General features: G+C 37.5%; 1 protein-coding gene across 13 annotated transcripts in view; it reads right to left on the bottom strand.

The window, feature by feature from the left end:
* Positions 1–14,784, bottom strand: part of dlg3 (discs, large homolog 3) — a 94,812-nt gene that overhangs the window by 8,852 nt on the left and 71,176 nt on the right. For 9 of the 13 annotated variants that reach the window (XM_084429647.1, XM_084429651.1, XM_084429654.1 and 6 more), the window contains 5 exons: positions 14,073–14,229; positions 12,497–12,599; positions 6,198–6,312; positions 1,706–1,882; positions 1,529–1,604 (listed from right to left, as the gene is read on the bottom strand). In XM_084429647.1, coding sequence (XP_084285773.1) covers positions 1,529–1,604; positions 1,706–1,882; positions 6,198–6,312; positions 12,497–12,599; positions 14,073–14,229 — 628 coding nt within the window. Of the gene's footprint in view, positions 1–1,005; positions 1,036–1,528; positions 1,605–1,705; positions 1,883–6,197; positions 6,313–12,496; positions 12,600–14,072; positions 14,230–14,784 lie in introns of all 13 variants that reach the window. The other 4 variants (XM_084429657.1, XM_084429646.1, XM_084429653.1 and 1 more) reach the window with 1 other exon arrangement.

The following is a 14,784-nucleotide window of genomic DNA, read 5'->3' as shown; positions in this document are numbered from 1 at the left end:
TCTCTGAAGGGAACTGACTGTCTTCAGAAAAGTTTCGATGGCATTTTCTTTTCCTCTACCTCCGTATAAAGTAGCGTATATAAGTGCAGCACTGCTTTGTGTTCAGCGGTACCCAAAGAAACTGCTGCTGTTCCATAAGCGCCACCTACTGTCAGAGAGTGAATTTGCATTTTCATTCCGTCCGTCTACTGTTTTTGTTTTCAGTAGGTGTCTTATGTAGCATAATTTCACAAATCTAAAGTCAGACCATACTGGTTTTGCTTTAAATCTTGAAATGATACAATCTAATTCAAATCACTCAAAAACAACTGCTCATGCTACATGTGTGTAGCCTCTTTGTTTGGATCGAGATTAAAATGCAGTGGTTGCCTCTAATTTCAAATGGCTACAGATATACAACAAATACATTTGCTTATAAAAAAAAAAAAGAAGGAACTGGCCATGAAAAATCATGATCGGTGCATCACTAATTGCAGCATAAAATCATGGGTGTTGATAAAAAAGAAAAGAAAAAATGTAAAAGTGAAGTGTGTAATTTTAAAATACTTTTGTAAAAACACGTTTTTGCCTCACTGTTTAATGTGCAGTCAACTAAACTACCATTCAAACATTTGGGGTCAGAAAAACTGTTTTATGTTTTTAATATGCAGATTTGGTGCTCAGGAAACATTTTGTATTATTATCAATGTTGAAAACAGTTGTGCTGCATAATAGTTTTGTGGAAATGGTGATACATTATTTTTTTTTTTTATTCTTGATGGATATAAAGTTAAAAAAACAACATTTATTTGAAATAGAAATATTTTGTAACATTATAAATATCTTTACTGTCTTTAATTATCTTACTGACCCCAAACGTTTGACCGGTAGTGTACAAGTACGCCGTTGGTGCAACATTGTGCACGTTCAAAACATAGTTTGTTTGAGCATCCCGACCAGTCCATTACACACTTCACCCTCAAAAGTTCAGTTCACCCAAAAATTAAAATTTGGTCATTTACTCACCCGTATGTCGTTCATTCTGCCAAACATCTCCTTTTGTGTTTCATGAAAGAAAGAAAATCATACAGGTTTGGACAACATGAAGGTAAATAAATGACAATTGTCATTTTTGGGTGAACTATCCCTTTAGGTTACAAAGAAAAGAGTGGGAATCTAAACATAAAAGTGTTTCTCAGTCTTGGGTCTGGAGGGTCCCCAACAGCCAAATCAGGTCATGGGAGTACTCTACTAATGAGCAGAGCAATAGAATCAGGTGTGTGGTGAGGGAAACACCAGAAATGTAAAGTGTTGGGGAGTCTCCAGGACCAGGATTGAGGAGCATTGATCTAACCATCACAGCTGATTATAATGGCACAGTACAAGTTTGTATTTGTATGCTTTTGTTTGTGTGTCACTGTGAGAAATTAGATGCTCAGTAACAGGAGCCTCCAGGATACTGTGAGAAGCCACCAATTCCCACACTCAGGGGAAGTGGGGCAGCTCCCACGACTCCTTCACAGGGGGAGGACGACGACGATTCACTCACCCTGTTGGACTCAATCATGCCCGTCCTTGCATGGAACTTGACTGTTTTTAATCGTGCACGTTCTTTCTTTTCCACCCTGTGGATCAAAAAATAAAAATGTGTGATTGGCAGTGATCACAGTCCATTACTACAGGGGCAATGTTGTAATTGTATCTTGGCTTGTTGGCAGTACTGTACCTTTTCTTGCTTGGTATGACCCCAATTTGCTCACTCTCCCCATGGGGTGTAACCAGCCGTGCCTGCCACCACTCATCATCGGAGGCATTGATGACATGCAGGATGTCCCCATAGGAGAAACTCAGGCCCTGGCTAGGGAGGCAACTGTCCCTGGTCCTGTCGTAGTCAAAAAGAGCCCTGGGAAAATCAAGTGAAACAAGTCGTACATCAACAGTGTGCTAGAGGAGTGGATGTTCAGACTTCATTGTCAAACATCAGTTGTGTTTGAGTAAAGGGTGGGTGTGGGGATACACATACATCACTGAACAACTGCACCTTTTTTGTTTAAATTTGTTGAGCAGATTCTTCCTCATTGAAAGCAACTTACAGTACACTTCTTACCAAAGACATAGCAACCATTTGAGAAATAATTTGCAAGATTATTTATATATTTTTTAATTTGTTTATTTTTAACATTTATAGTACTGTTCAAAGGTTTCGGGTCGGTACAAAGTTGCATTTAGGCTATGTGTTAAAAAATACAGCTAAAATGGTAATATTGTGACATTTTAATAACAATTAAATTACTGTCTTCTCCTCTATTTTAATTTATTCCTGTGATGAAAAGCTGAATTTTCAGCATCATTACTCCAGTCTTCAATGCCAAATGATCCACCAGAAATCATTCTAATATACTGATTTGCTGCTCAATAAATATTTCTTATTATTATCAATGTTGAAACCAGTTGTGCCATTTCATATTTTTGTGGAAATCATGATACTTTTTTCAGGATTCTTTGATGCATAGAACAAAGAGCACAAAAGAACTATTTATTTTAAATAAAAATATTTTGTAACGTAAGTGTCTTTACGGTCTCTTTTGATAAATCTTGCTGAATAAAAGTAATAATTGTCATTATTGTTCATATTGTTGCTTGCTATGCCCTTCGCAGTCAGTCCCCCTAGATCAACCTGTGGTTAAGCACTCAAGGCCACAATAGTGATAGAGGATCCCAGTATCATCATGAGAGGGAAACCAGATGGCAGATGACGTTGAGTACAGAAACACAGTCAGGCATTGTGTTTAAAGCTGAATGTCTTTACCTTGTCAGACAGGTAAATCCAAATGAAAGGAGAAAAACCAGTGGAGCGGGCCTTCCTGTTTCTCAACATACCTCTCTCCTAGGAAATACTAATTATAAGCCCACTGAGACGTGCACACATAGTTTGCTGCACAGCAAAATAGAGGACAACATCAGGATAAAGCCGTACAGGGTGGGATAAGTGCTGACTGACATGCCTGTAACATCATTACTACATTCACAGGAATGTGAAAATGCCTTGAGATCTCACACCTACCATTAACACGTGTGGTCAGCTGACTCATGAACCCAGAGCAGCTGAACGCTTCATTAAGCACAGCTCACTTTAGGTGCAAGCTACCATCAGCAGCAGGCCACACATTCATTAGGCAGATTATATATTTAATACGCTCATAACTAGACTGCTACCCTTTCTTTTGAAAATGTGCCGATTATACATGTTGAATCGGCCAAAAATAAACCTGTTAGCGTCCGACTAGAGTCAACAGTGTGGACCTTGGTGTGTCCCTGGCTTTTCCCACACTGTCTGAATGCAAACAATAAACAGCTATGCATATAGAACAAATTACCTACAACAAATTTGGAGGAAACATATGGATACATTTAAAATATAAATATTAAATTAATAATTTATGATAACCATGCATCAAAACAGCAGAGCAAGCACTTCTCTTCATTTAAACTGGTTGGAAACACTGGTAAAACTATTTAGGGTAGAATTATCTATAAAAATATTTCCGACGGTTATCAATAATTAGGGATGCACGATATATCAGCCACCATATTGCTATCAGCTGATATATGTTCATTTCTAATGTTATTGTTATCGACCTGATAAGAACATTTGGCCGATTTCTTAAAGTCTATTAAATAATGGATTATTCCTTAAGCTGAGACATTTCAGATGTGTGCTGTCCGCCATGATGGTTTTAAATTGCTTGAAGAATGATTGGAATCACTTCAAAAAGGAAAATACAGTTAAGTGCAACATGTGCAGCGGAAGTCTGTCATATAGGCTACATAAAATTATAATGATAACACTACTGTAAAAGAATGTTGTGAACTCTTTGTACGCCTGTGTTTTAGCGCATAGGGAAAAGCGCATCCACGATGGAGTTACACCTCCATGACTAGCACAGTCAAGTTCGCTTGTGCATTCGCAGCCTTTTTGTTTGTGCAATTGTTGTAACATTATGTTTATTCTGTGTATATATACAGTACTGTGCAAAAGTCTTAGGCATGTTAATATCTGTAGTATTGCTGATACTAATACTAATATGCTGTAGTGTGTCAGTAGGAAATATCAGTTTACATTTCCAAACATTCTTTTTGCCATTAATTGTAATAATCTAGTGAGATTTGTGTATGCACAAGGAGTCTGACAACAGCCGGTATGATCTGATCTCACCATCATCGAGTCCGTCTGTGATTACATGAAGAAACAGAAAAAACTGAGACTAAATCCAGAAGAACTGCGGGAACGTCTCCAAGATGCTTGAAGAAACCTTCCTGCAAAGCTACAGTACTGTCAAAAGTACTGACACTTGTGTTAAAATGCTGTAAAGTGAGAATGCTTTTAAAAAAAATCACAAATTGAATTTATTTATGATTTAACTTCTATTAACGAATTCAAATCAATATATGGTGTAACGACCCTTTGCGTTTAAAACGGCTTTTGTCCAGGTACACTTGCACATAGTTTTTCAGGTTTCTTCAAGCATCTTGGAGACGTTCCCGCAGTTCTTCTGGATTTAGTCTGCATACACAAATCTCACTGGATTATTACAATTACTGGCAAAAAGAATGTTTGGAAATGTAAACTGATATTTCCTACTAACACACTACAGCAAAATATATAAATAACTGACTTAAAACCATTTTTTTTGTGTGTGTGTGTGTGGGGGGGATATTAACATGCCTAAGACTTTTGCACAGTAGTGTACATCTGATTTATCTCATATAGGAGTATTAACATAGTAAAGCACAGGTAGTAGTAAAGGTAGTAAAGCGCATCAGTGATCATCTTTAGCTTCAGTGCATGCAGCTCAAATGGCAACGCACGACATTAATAACTATGATTGGGGCTGTCATATTATATTCATCATCTTACACATAACATTATAAAGAGAACACTATTGTAATAAAACGTGAATTCTTGAAAGCACACAAAACTGAAGTTACCATTCTGATTAGCAAATAATTAGTTCAAGTTCGCATTCGGGTCATTTTGTACAGATATAAGTTGTAATATTATGTTTATGTTGTATAAATATATGATTAATCTTATATAGCATGCATTTGGTCGAGTTAATTAACCCCCCGCTAACAAAGCACTTCAGTTTCCCGGTGTTTATTCAGTTCATCAGCTTCAGCTCACGTAGCTCAAACAGCGATGCTGTTATTTAAAACAGTCATATTAATTTTAGATGTTTATTTTTCAAAAACATTGATGCATTATTAATAATAAAAAGCACTTTTATTTTTCTTGCAAGCCTATCATTTTCATCAATAATATGGTTTAATTATAATCATTTTATTATATGCTTAGGCTATTACATTAATTTTTTTTGATAAAGGCAGGAGATAAAAAATACAAACGTTTCGGCATTGACGAAGGCAAAGATCTATTTAATTTAATCTCCTGCGTGATACTAATAAAAACATTTTTAGAGTGCAGACGTTTTTTGCCTTTTCATACTGATATATAGGCTTAAGCACCTAATTAGCTGGGAGAGCGCGGTGAGTGCTTTGATTGGGATAAAGAAAGTTGGCCATAGGAGTATAAATTAATTTTAAAACTTACACTGGTTCAAACTAGGCTACAGTACTGTATATATTTGATTTATATTGAAGTGCTTGGGACATGGCTTTTAATGATAAGACTTTTGATTTTGTAAGCAGGCTCTCAAAAATTATATTAATTTTGATTTATCGACCAATATGTCGGTTGTCGGCTTTCAAGTATAAAGAATAATTGGATAATGTATCGGCCCAAATTTTCCTATTGGCGCATGATGTATCCCTAACAATAATATTATAAGACATTGTACTACAGAAAAGATTTCACTTCTTTTCACTGCTTAAGTCTCACTGCAAACAAAATGCATGTGGTGATGACAAATGTATAATGTATAAATAAACACTTTTTAGAAAGAAATGGTGCATTATTGGAATTAAATGCAAGACAGCTGATACTCAAGTTCAAACATGTCTCAATTATTTGAACTAGAATTTTACTTTTTTACACCAAACATTTTGAATCTAATTGGCTACTATGCCTGTTTGATCAAAATGAAGGTTCCTCTGATTGAATAAGCACTTTATATTATCAATCAATATTGTCAAATATATATGTATAATGAATATTATCAGTACAACTGAATGAAGGAATCAGAGGATGAAGAAGATACCTGACGTAGAGGGAGCGTTTCTCACTGGTGCGGAGGGAGCCGGAGCCAGAGCTCATGCTGCTGTTCATCATTTGCTCCCTCAAGTCGTGGATCTTGGACTCAAATCGACTGTATTCTGAAAAGAGACAAGGCACACAATCCATCAGCAACACCTATATTTACAGTGATATTCCGGGCTTTGCTCCAGGTTTTATGAGTGGAAGTGCTTGTAGAGCAGGCCAGAGAAGGAAAGCTCAGCAGCTTATTGAGAACTGATTAATGACCCAGAGAACAGATGGATATTAATCATGTATCTGCATGAGCTATACGCTAATATCTCCTGCCAGATAATTAATTATGCATATTAATTAAGTAGAACATGCACTATTCAGTATAACGGAATGAAAACCTCCAACAAACGTCGGACTGTAATCATTTTTCATAGTGAACAAGGCTTTCGTTTCTGAAGCAGCACTGAAGCATGATGGCTGATTGTACGGAGGCCTTTTAATTAAACGTGCACACCTCAGCTGCAGTGTGGTCGGGCAACTCACAAGCTTAGCAACTGAATCACACGGACATGTAAACAGCGAAATGCATGGGCAAACAAGAATAACATAGCCAAGGAAAGACTATTGTTTTCTTAAGCACTGGAATTTACCTTGTAAGTCTAATATAGATCATCCATAACAAAGACTTTATGATTTTCAACTTGCTCCATAACCGTGTATACGAGAATCAAAAGTCGACCTTCCAAAAAAAACAGAACCTGAGGCAGGAATTTCAATTTCATGAGAACATGAGAACTTGAAAACTCATAACAGCAGTAACTCTAAACCTATATTAAGTCTAAAGCTCAATATAAAGCCGAAACTTGGACTTCAATGTCAGCAGAAACCGCGCCTGCAGGGAGCTCTTCTGTAAACGCCCTGTCTGTCACAAACGGGTTAACAACCTGCTGGAATGACAAGGCAAGGTAAAGTAACTTGACACCACCGGCCTGTAACCAGGGGAACACCTCAATGGAGAGGTGGGAGGAAACAGCTAGAAAAACTCGTTGAAAAAACAATTATAGTAAAACAAAAAAAAGAAGCAAAATGTACCACATCCGAAAGAACCTTGAGATAAAGTCTGCGATATAAAGGTTAGTATGCTAATAACAGACATCAGAAGACATCCTTATACAGAATAAAGCAGAGAGTAATTCAGAGACTCTCTACGGGTAATACAATACACAGATATGACTAACGACACAGACAACTGGGTCCTCTCTCAGCCTGTTAGACACACAGTTCCCAACATACAAAGGCTAATGCTAAAGCGCAAAGTCTTTGTTAAGTGTGACCCGTCAACTTAAGACCTGGGGAGAATCTGGGGCAGCTCTGCCTCACTTCCCTTCATTATGTGCAGGGCTTTCATTTTTGGGGAGTGGGGATTGGCTGCAGCCTGCCTCTTTGTCAGTGCAGTTATATAATATTGCAGCCATGTGCTTTCAACGTGAACGCATGCATAGGGGCTAGGTTATGGTTAGCACAGCGCTCTCAACAGGCATGCAGGTTAGTGCCATCAACAGAATTTATTTACTCCATTTTTTTATTTAATGAGCCATGTCATGATTCATAGCAGAAAATTATCTTTACTATAATAATTTACAATATAAAAAATGCATAGGGCCTATTAATTTTGTAATTTGTATAAGATTACTTAATAGTGTTAGCAAATCATCTTTTTTTTTATATTAACTTCAAAGGCAGGGTTTGTTATGCTGGTTGAAAGTCTCTGCACATCCTGATAGCACTCACTAAGTTAAGTGGTCTAAATGTATTTACAAGTAGGCTATGTATATCATCTCTGGAAGGCGTAGCATTAGGTCCGATGTCCTATGTCCTACCTGCCTGTCAAAGTATGCATTTTCATACCTCTGCACACCCGCTCACGCAGACGTCACATGTCACCAGCGCGTTTCATGCTATGCAGAGTTAGACAGACGTCGGTTACAGAGCACCACAAACAAACAGCAGCCACCACCTTTTACAGTTCCCCCTGAACCAAAACAACGAGCTTATGCTGCGTTCACACCATAACTACCGTAATTTGGAAGAGATGGAAACATGTGATGTTATACTCAGAGCGGTTTGTGACTCGAATTTATGCGTTTCAATGGCAACACTATCAACGCCAAAATTAACTTGTTTATGTTCATTATTATTGTAATGTTATGTGCTTTGAGACATGAGGTAGTTTAACGCCGTCTCTCATGACGCTTTTGTTTGCTCTGGCTGTGTGCGTTCATGTGTTTTGGAGGAGACATGGCTATGTTTGTAGAGCGATCTGAAGGGAGGGTGGGATCTTATACTTTCAAAACTAGCTCGCTTTTGCAAGCCACTCCGAAAAATATCCACCCGACCTTTAAGTGAGTGTTAGTTAGATGACAGCAAAGGTAATCTAAATGTAAAAATATGGAGAAAAACACATGCACAACTAAACATTTACTATCAGTTGATATACAGCCAATACTCATAATACTCATAAATAAAAATATAATATCAGCCAGTAGTCAATATGGCACAGATATACTGTACATTCCTAAAAAACAGAAAAATACAACTATGGACTTATATTAAAATTTGTCCAAAAAAAGAAGTAAACAGTCTCCTGAAACATTTATTTTATCGGGCCAAAAACATTTAAAAAAAAAAAAAAGTTACTGCGAGCGTAAATGTTGCAAATGTTTCACAGAATGGGAGGCTGAGTGCCTTTTTTTGGGATTTTTTCCTTATTTTGGTGTCCAGATTTTTTTTTTAACCAAAGTATTCTCTAATGTTTGTTTTTTTTGTCGTTTTTTTTTTTTTACATGGACCTATAACAGCTAAATCACAAACACTGCGGTTGCTAAGATGCTCTGAGTGTTCATTGAGTACATTGATATGCGGTCGCTAGGGTGTTCTGAACATCTAATCTCTTAGAAAAGTATCAGCACACCTCTCCATTCAAAATAAGTGATGATTAACTGGTTGTTTATTATAAGCCATGTATATTAATAGCTATGTCTTCTATAGAGATGCACCGAAATGAAAATCTTGTCTATATATATATATATATATCAGATATTTATGCAACATATTACAACCTATATCTGCACGAAAAGACGCGAATTCACTAAGTCTTATGCTTGTTGTCAGAATGTATAACTCCTGTTGTGCTCCACATTCGACCACATGAGCATCTACACGAAAAATATTGTAAGATCATGTTTTGAAATTGACGAAAAATACATTAAAAAAAAAAGACAAAAATTAAACATTGTTCACAATAAGACCAATAATACGCATTTGGAATATATAGATATTCCTTTTAATAAAATATATAACATGCCATTTAGTTGTAAATGTGGAATGCAAGAACAAATAAAAGAATGTGTTGTGAACATTTCTCCATGCTGGACACAAACACTTCACAGTTCAAGTTCAATCACTGCCCTCCAAGTTAATGTATGACATGAGGAGTTCAAATTTTAACAGAAGCCAGTCTACAACTAGACTGTCTCTTTCTTACACACACACACACACACACACACACACACACACACACACACACACACACACACACACACACACACACACACACACACACACACACACACACTCAAGTAAGAATCCATAATGTCTCTCATAGTGCTGGTTCCCACTTAATTCAATGAGCTATTCTGGCACAAATTAATGTGTCACTTCTATTTCTATGTAGACGTAAGGGCCCTTGGGAGGGAGAGGCAGTCCATTTATACTTCAGGAGTGTCTGACTAAGGAGGAATATGGAGGAGAGCATGCCGAAACAGATAACTTGCACTGCAACATTCCTGTCATTGCTCACATAGACACCAAAGAATGAACTATGCACTGACATACTACATTTTACAAGTTAAAATAACTGTTAGTGCACTACAAATCTTGTCAATGACAATAATTGATTTCCTATCCTCTCTGTGCCAGTCAAATGTGTCCACGTCTTCCGTTTAGTGTTCCCAGCTAGTTAACACCATCTTTGACACTGACTCATGATATTCTTGGTCCAGGGAAATCATTTGACATTTGTCAAATCATTAGCAGAAGCAGCAACACATTCAATATTAATTAAAAGAAACTATTTCACAAAGTTATCCTGTTGTAGTTTCCACTGAACGACAAAATGACAGTAATGTTTAAGATTGTTTAAGCAAACTGGCTTCCTGAATGAGCCCTTCCCAGCACCTGTCCTGAGCTCTGAAGGAAGCTCCATATAATAAAGCATTAAACAAACATGACGTCGAAGCGTCAGGCCTCAAAGTGCAAAATATCCCGGATAATTTTGACAGAACTGAAGTTCAGGTCAAAGGTGAACTACCCTACCCTTCATACAAAATAAAAATACCATTTTGCTTATGGTAATGTCAATATGAAGCACTGAATATCATGCTGCTGTGTTTTGTCGTGTTTACAGCTTCAATATAAAAACATTTCTCACGAAATCCTCGAGCAAACAAGTTTAACGTTACCTGTGTCGCGCAGCAACACAAGCAGTCATTGACAAAACACACAAGATTAGAAACAATATTCATGACGTCAGCCCAACGGCTGAGCAACTTAATAAGTTGTTTAAATGGTTTTCATGATTAATCTTTCAACGTAATACACAAGGGTTGAACATGCAACTCGAGCTAACAGAAATCCATCGTGGACACCGACGCTTTCCTTTTCAGCAACGCATACTAAAGGATATAAAGCAGTTATATAGGCAATTTAACGTAGATTTACATCCCATTGATAGTTTTCGCCTACTTTACACAGCTCTTTCCAGTTAATGCTTTATGAATATGAGTTGAGGTGATCTTACCCGGCGGCGGCGGCGGCTAAAGCGCTGTGTTCAGTTCAACCTCTCGTTGTCCAACTCACTCGAAAAAACATTTTAGGTAAGAAAAAAACAAAACAAAACAAGTCAAACTAAAAAGAATGCTTCACAGTAGCGCAAGGAGGAAAATGCCGTTTTCTTTTGTTTCAAATCGACACGAAATGTAAATAAATAGTAACGTTAAAGAGTTTAGTGAAAATGTTTCGGTCTGTCCTGCGCTTTGCTCCTCCCATTCCTACAGCGGCACCTTCTTCTTTAAAACTGAGTCTCATTCGCGCTCGAGACGCGGGGTTTCAATCCGCCCCGCTCACGCGACCAACGCGCGCTTATTCCATATCTCCCGTCAGACAGACTTTCATAGTGATCCAGCAGATGAAAGCTAACCCTGAGCCAAAAATAAGCTTTCAAACAGTAAAGTCAAGCGCTTCCTCCACTCCGTGGTTTTTAGTCCATTTAGTTCTTTCCCCCCTTTTTTCCTCTCAGGTTGATCCCTCCCACTTCTGGCACAATTTCATCCCAGTGCTTTCATTCACGAGTGAACTTTTGTTTGGAAGACAGACTCATTTATGCGAATCGGTTCTTTTGAACAGTTCGCTTCAAAGAACCGGATTAAGTGATTCTATAACGCCATCGAATGGTGCTTGACACACGGTGAAGCACATTAAATGATATAAACGTTCCGATCAAGCCACATTTAGACCCCTTTCCAATTAGTTCCGCAAATAAAGAAGTTTATTGTAATTTCATAAGTCCCAGTTCAGTTTGTTGCAGCCATGATTCATCTAATAAAAATCCTTATAGTACCTAACTATCATTTGCAGCAGTTAATTGTTGACACTGGCATTGTGAACCGGTTCAATATTCTTTAAACTACAAATTCTGTAAAACTACAGATGCAGTCAGACTGAGACAGCTTCTCCATGCATAGTTTTTAATAGCCTATAGCTTTATTATTATTGAAGGCTTTACTTAGCATAGTAAGTCAAAAATGAATGTCTGCCCACCTCAATTCAACAAAAGCTACAACTATCAGTCACAATGTCCTCATTTGCAAATAAGGATTCTTTCTCATAAAACTAGGTGAGGCTAAGTTCACCAAAAGGAATATACAGTAGTAGCCTACTGTATGCCACTGTGATGAAGTGATTACACAAACAGGCAAGACACAACAGGCACAACACATGGATGTGTGAAGAAAGCAAGAGCAGTTGGGGTCTTGATGCAATAATCCCACATAATAGTGATCTATTCTTAGAAACACAGTTTTGATCTATTTTAATTAATTAATTTATTGCTCTTAAATAAATAAGACCCTACAAAAAAGCTAACTTGCATGAATAAACTCAAATCTATTCTCATTGTTAATCTCATTCATTGTCCTATAAGGAGCACAATTTATTTTGCAGTGACAAACATCATGAAAAGAGCCACTCTACCTTCTGGTCTGTACTGGGCAATGATGGTCACCGTCTGTCCAGCCCTCTTCAGTGCAGCAGCAGCCTGCTCATGGGTAGCATTGCGCAGGTTTACACCATTCACCTGGGACAATACCATGGTAACAGATTAAAGAAACAACCCCCACACGCCACACACTCATGCAAATCACATGATGCAATATTAGCTCTAAGACTTCATGCCAATTTAGAGAGACTGTATTAGAAATCATGAAAAATTCCATTCCTCTTCCATTCCATCTAATATACACTACCGAATTTTATTCAAGGATGCATTATATTGCTCGAAAGTGACAGTAAAGACATTTATAATGTTACAAAAGATTTCTATTTCAAATAAATGCAGTTCTTTTAAACTTTCTATTAATCCTGAAAAAAAAAAAAATTGGTATTCACAAAAATATTAAAATATTTAATGAGAAAATCACCATATTAGAATGATTTCTGAAGGATCATGTTACACTGAAATCTGGACTAATGATGCTGAACATTCAGCTTTGACATAACAGGAATACATTACATTAAAAATATATATATATTCAAATACATTAAAATACAATTATTTTAAATTGTAATATGTCAAAATATTATTCTTTTTTTTACTGTATTTATAAATACCGCCTATGTGAGCATAAGACTTCTTTCAAAAACAAAAAAAAGTATTAAATATTACTGACTCCAAACTTTTGAATGGTAGTATATATTTTAATGCTGTTAAAGGGTTAGTTCACCCAAAAATTAAAATTTTGTCAGTAATTACTCACCCTCATGTTGTTCCAACCCCGTAAGACCTTCGTTCATCTTCGGAACACAAATTAAGATATTTTTGATTAAATCTGAGAGCTGGCTCACTCCTCCATAGGCTTCTAAGACACTATAACTTGCTGGCCCAGAAAATGTATTAAAGAGATCGTTAATATAGTCCAAGTGACTCCAGTGGCTCAATCTTAAGTTTATAAAGCGACGAGAATACTTTTTGTGCGCAAAAAAACACAAAAATAACGACTTTATTCCACTATTCATTTCCTTCTCTCTGGGCCTAGAGTTAGTTTACGTAGTGTAATAGCGCAGCGCGTCTGTGTTGCACGTCACCACGTATCACACACATGACCAGCGTCAGCCAATAGTGAGCCTACGTGGTGACGTGCAACACAGACGTGCTGCGCAAAAACACCACATGAAAAAACTCGAGGCCCAGAGAGAAGGAAATGAATAGTGGAATAAAGTCGTTATTTTTGTGTTTTTTTGCGCACAAAAAGTATTCTCGTCGCTTTATAAACTTAAGATTGAGCCACTGGAGTCACTTGGACTATATTAACGATCTCTTTAATACATTTTCTGGGCCAGCAAGTTATAGTGTCTTAGAAGCCTATGGAGGAGTGATCCAGCTATCAGATTTAACAAAACATATCTTAATTTGTGTTCCGAAGATGAACGAAGGTCTTACGGGGTTGGAACAACATGAGGGTGAGTAATTACTGACAGAATTTTCATTTTTGGGTGAACTAACCCTTTAATCCTTACTATTTCTACTTGAGTGTCACAGACAGTTACTGACCGAAAGGATGCGGTCTCCTCTCCTCAGCTCTCCGCTCAGGTCGGCTGGCCCTCCTGCCAAGATGAAAGACACGAAGATGCCTTCTCCGTCCTCCCCGCCCACAATGTTGAATCCCAAACCTGTGGAACCCTTGTGCAGTAGGATCTTCCGCGGCTCCCTGCCAAGCAGAACCACAGTGTCAAGAATCAGTATGGACTCGGATCACCACAGCAGCAGGGAGGGGACGTAAAAAAAAAAAAAAAAAAAAAATTAATAATTTTTTTACATATATATATATATAGTGGAAAAAAACACATTAAGACATTTAAGAGTGGGATGGGTTTCATTCGTCCCAGACTGCAAGAAAAAAAGAGAATTCATAGGGTTAAGGAACAGTAATAATGTTTCAGTCTAGCAAGAAGGTAAATTATTATTTTGCATTTCGTCTTCCTCCTGTCATTTACAGAGAGAAGAAATCGAGAAGAACAGATCCATGAGAAAACACAACGCTCTAGTCACGACTAGAGGAGACTGGCAAACTTTCATCCACAACAAAGCTAAACAACAAATGTTCCAGATCTGTTCCAGAAATGAGCGCTAACACATACACACCGATAACTAACACACTTTCCCACACAGGCACAAAACGCATTCACACATTGAGCTCATTCCTGCCTTGTGCAGGACTGCGGCACTTTTTTAGCAGCCGTGATTCATCTGCAGGCAGAGAGGC

The sequence above is a fragment of the Rutilus rutilus genome, assembly GCF_951802725.1.
Source record: "Rutilus rutilus genome assembly, chromosome: 14".
NCBI lineage: Eukaryota > Metazoa > Chordata > Actinopteri > Cypriniformes > Leuciscidae > Rutilus > Rutilus rutilus.
The sequence above is the reverse complement of the archived record's forward strand: the minus strand, read 5'-3'. Positions and strand labels throughout refer to the sequence as shown.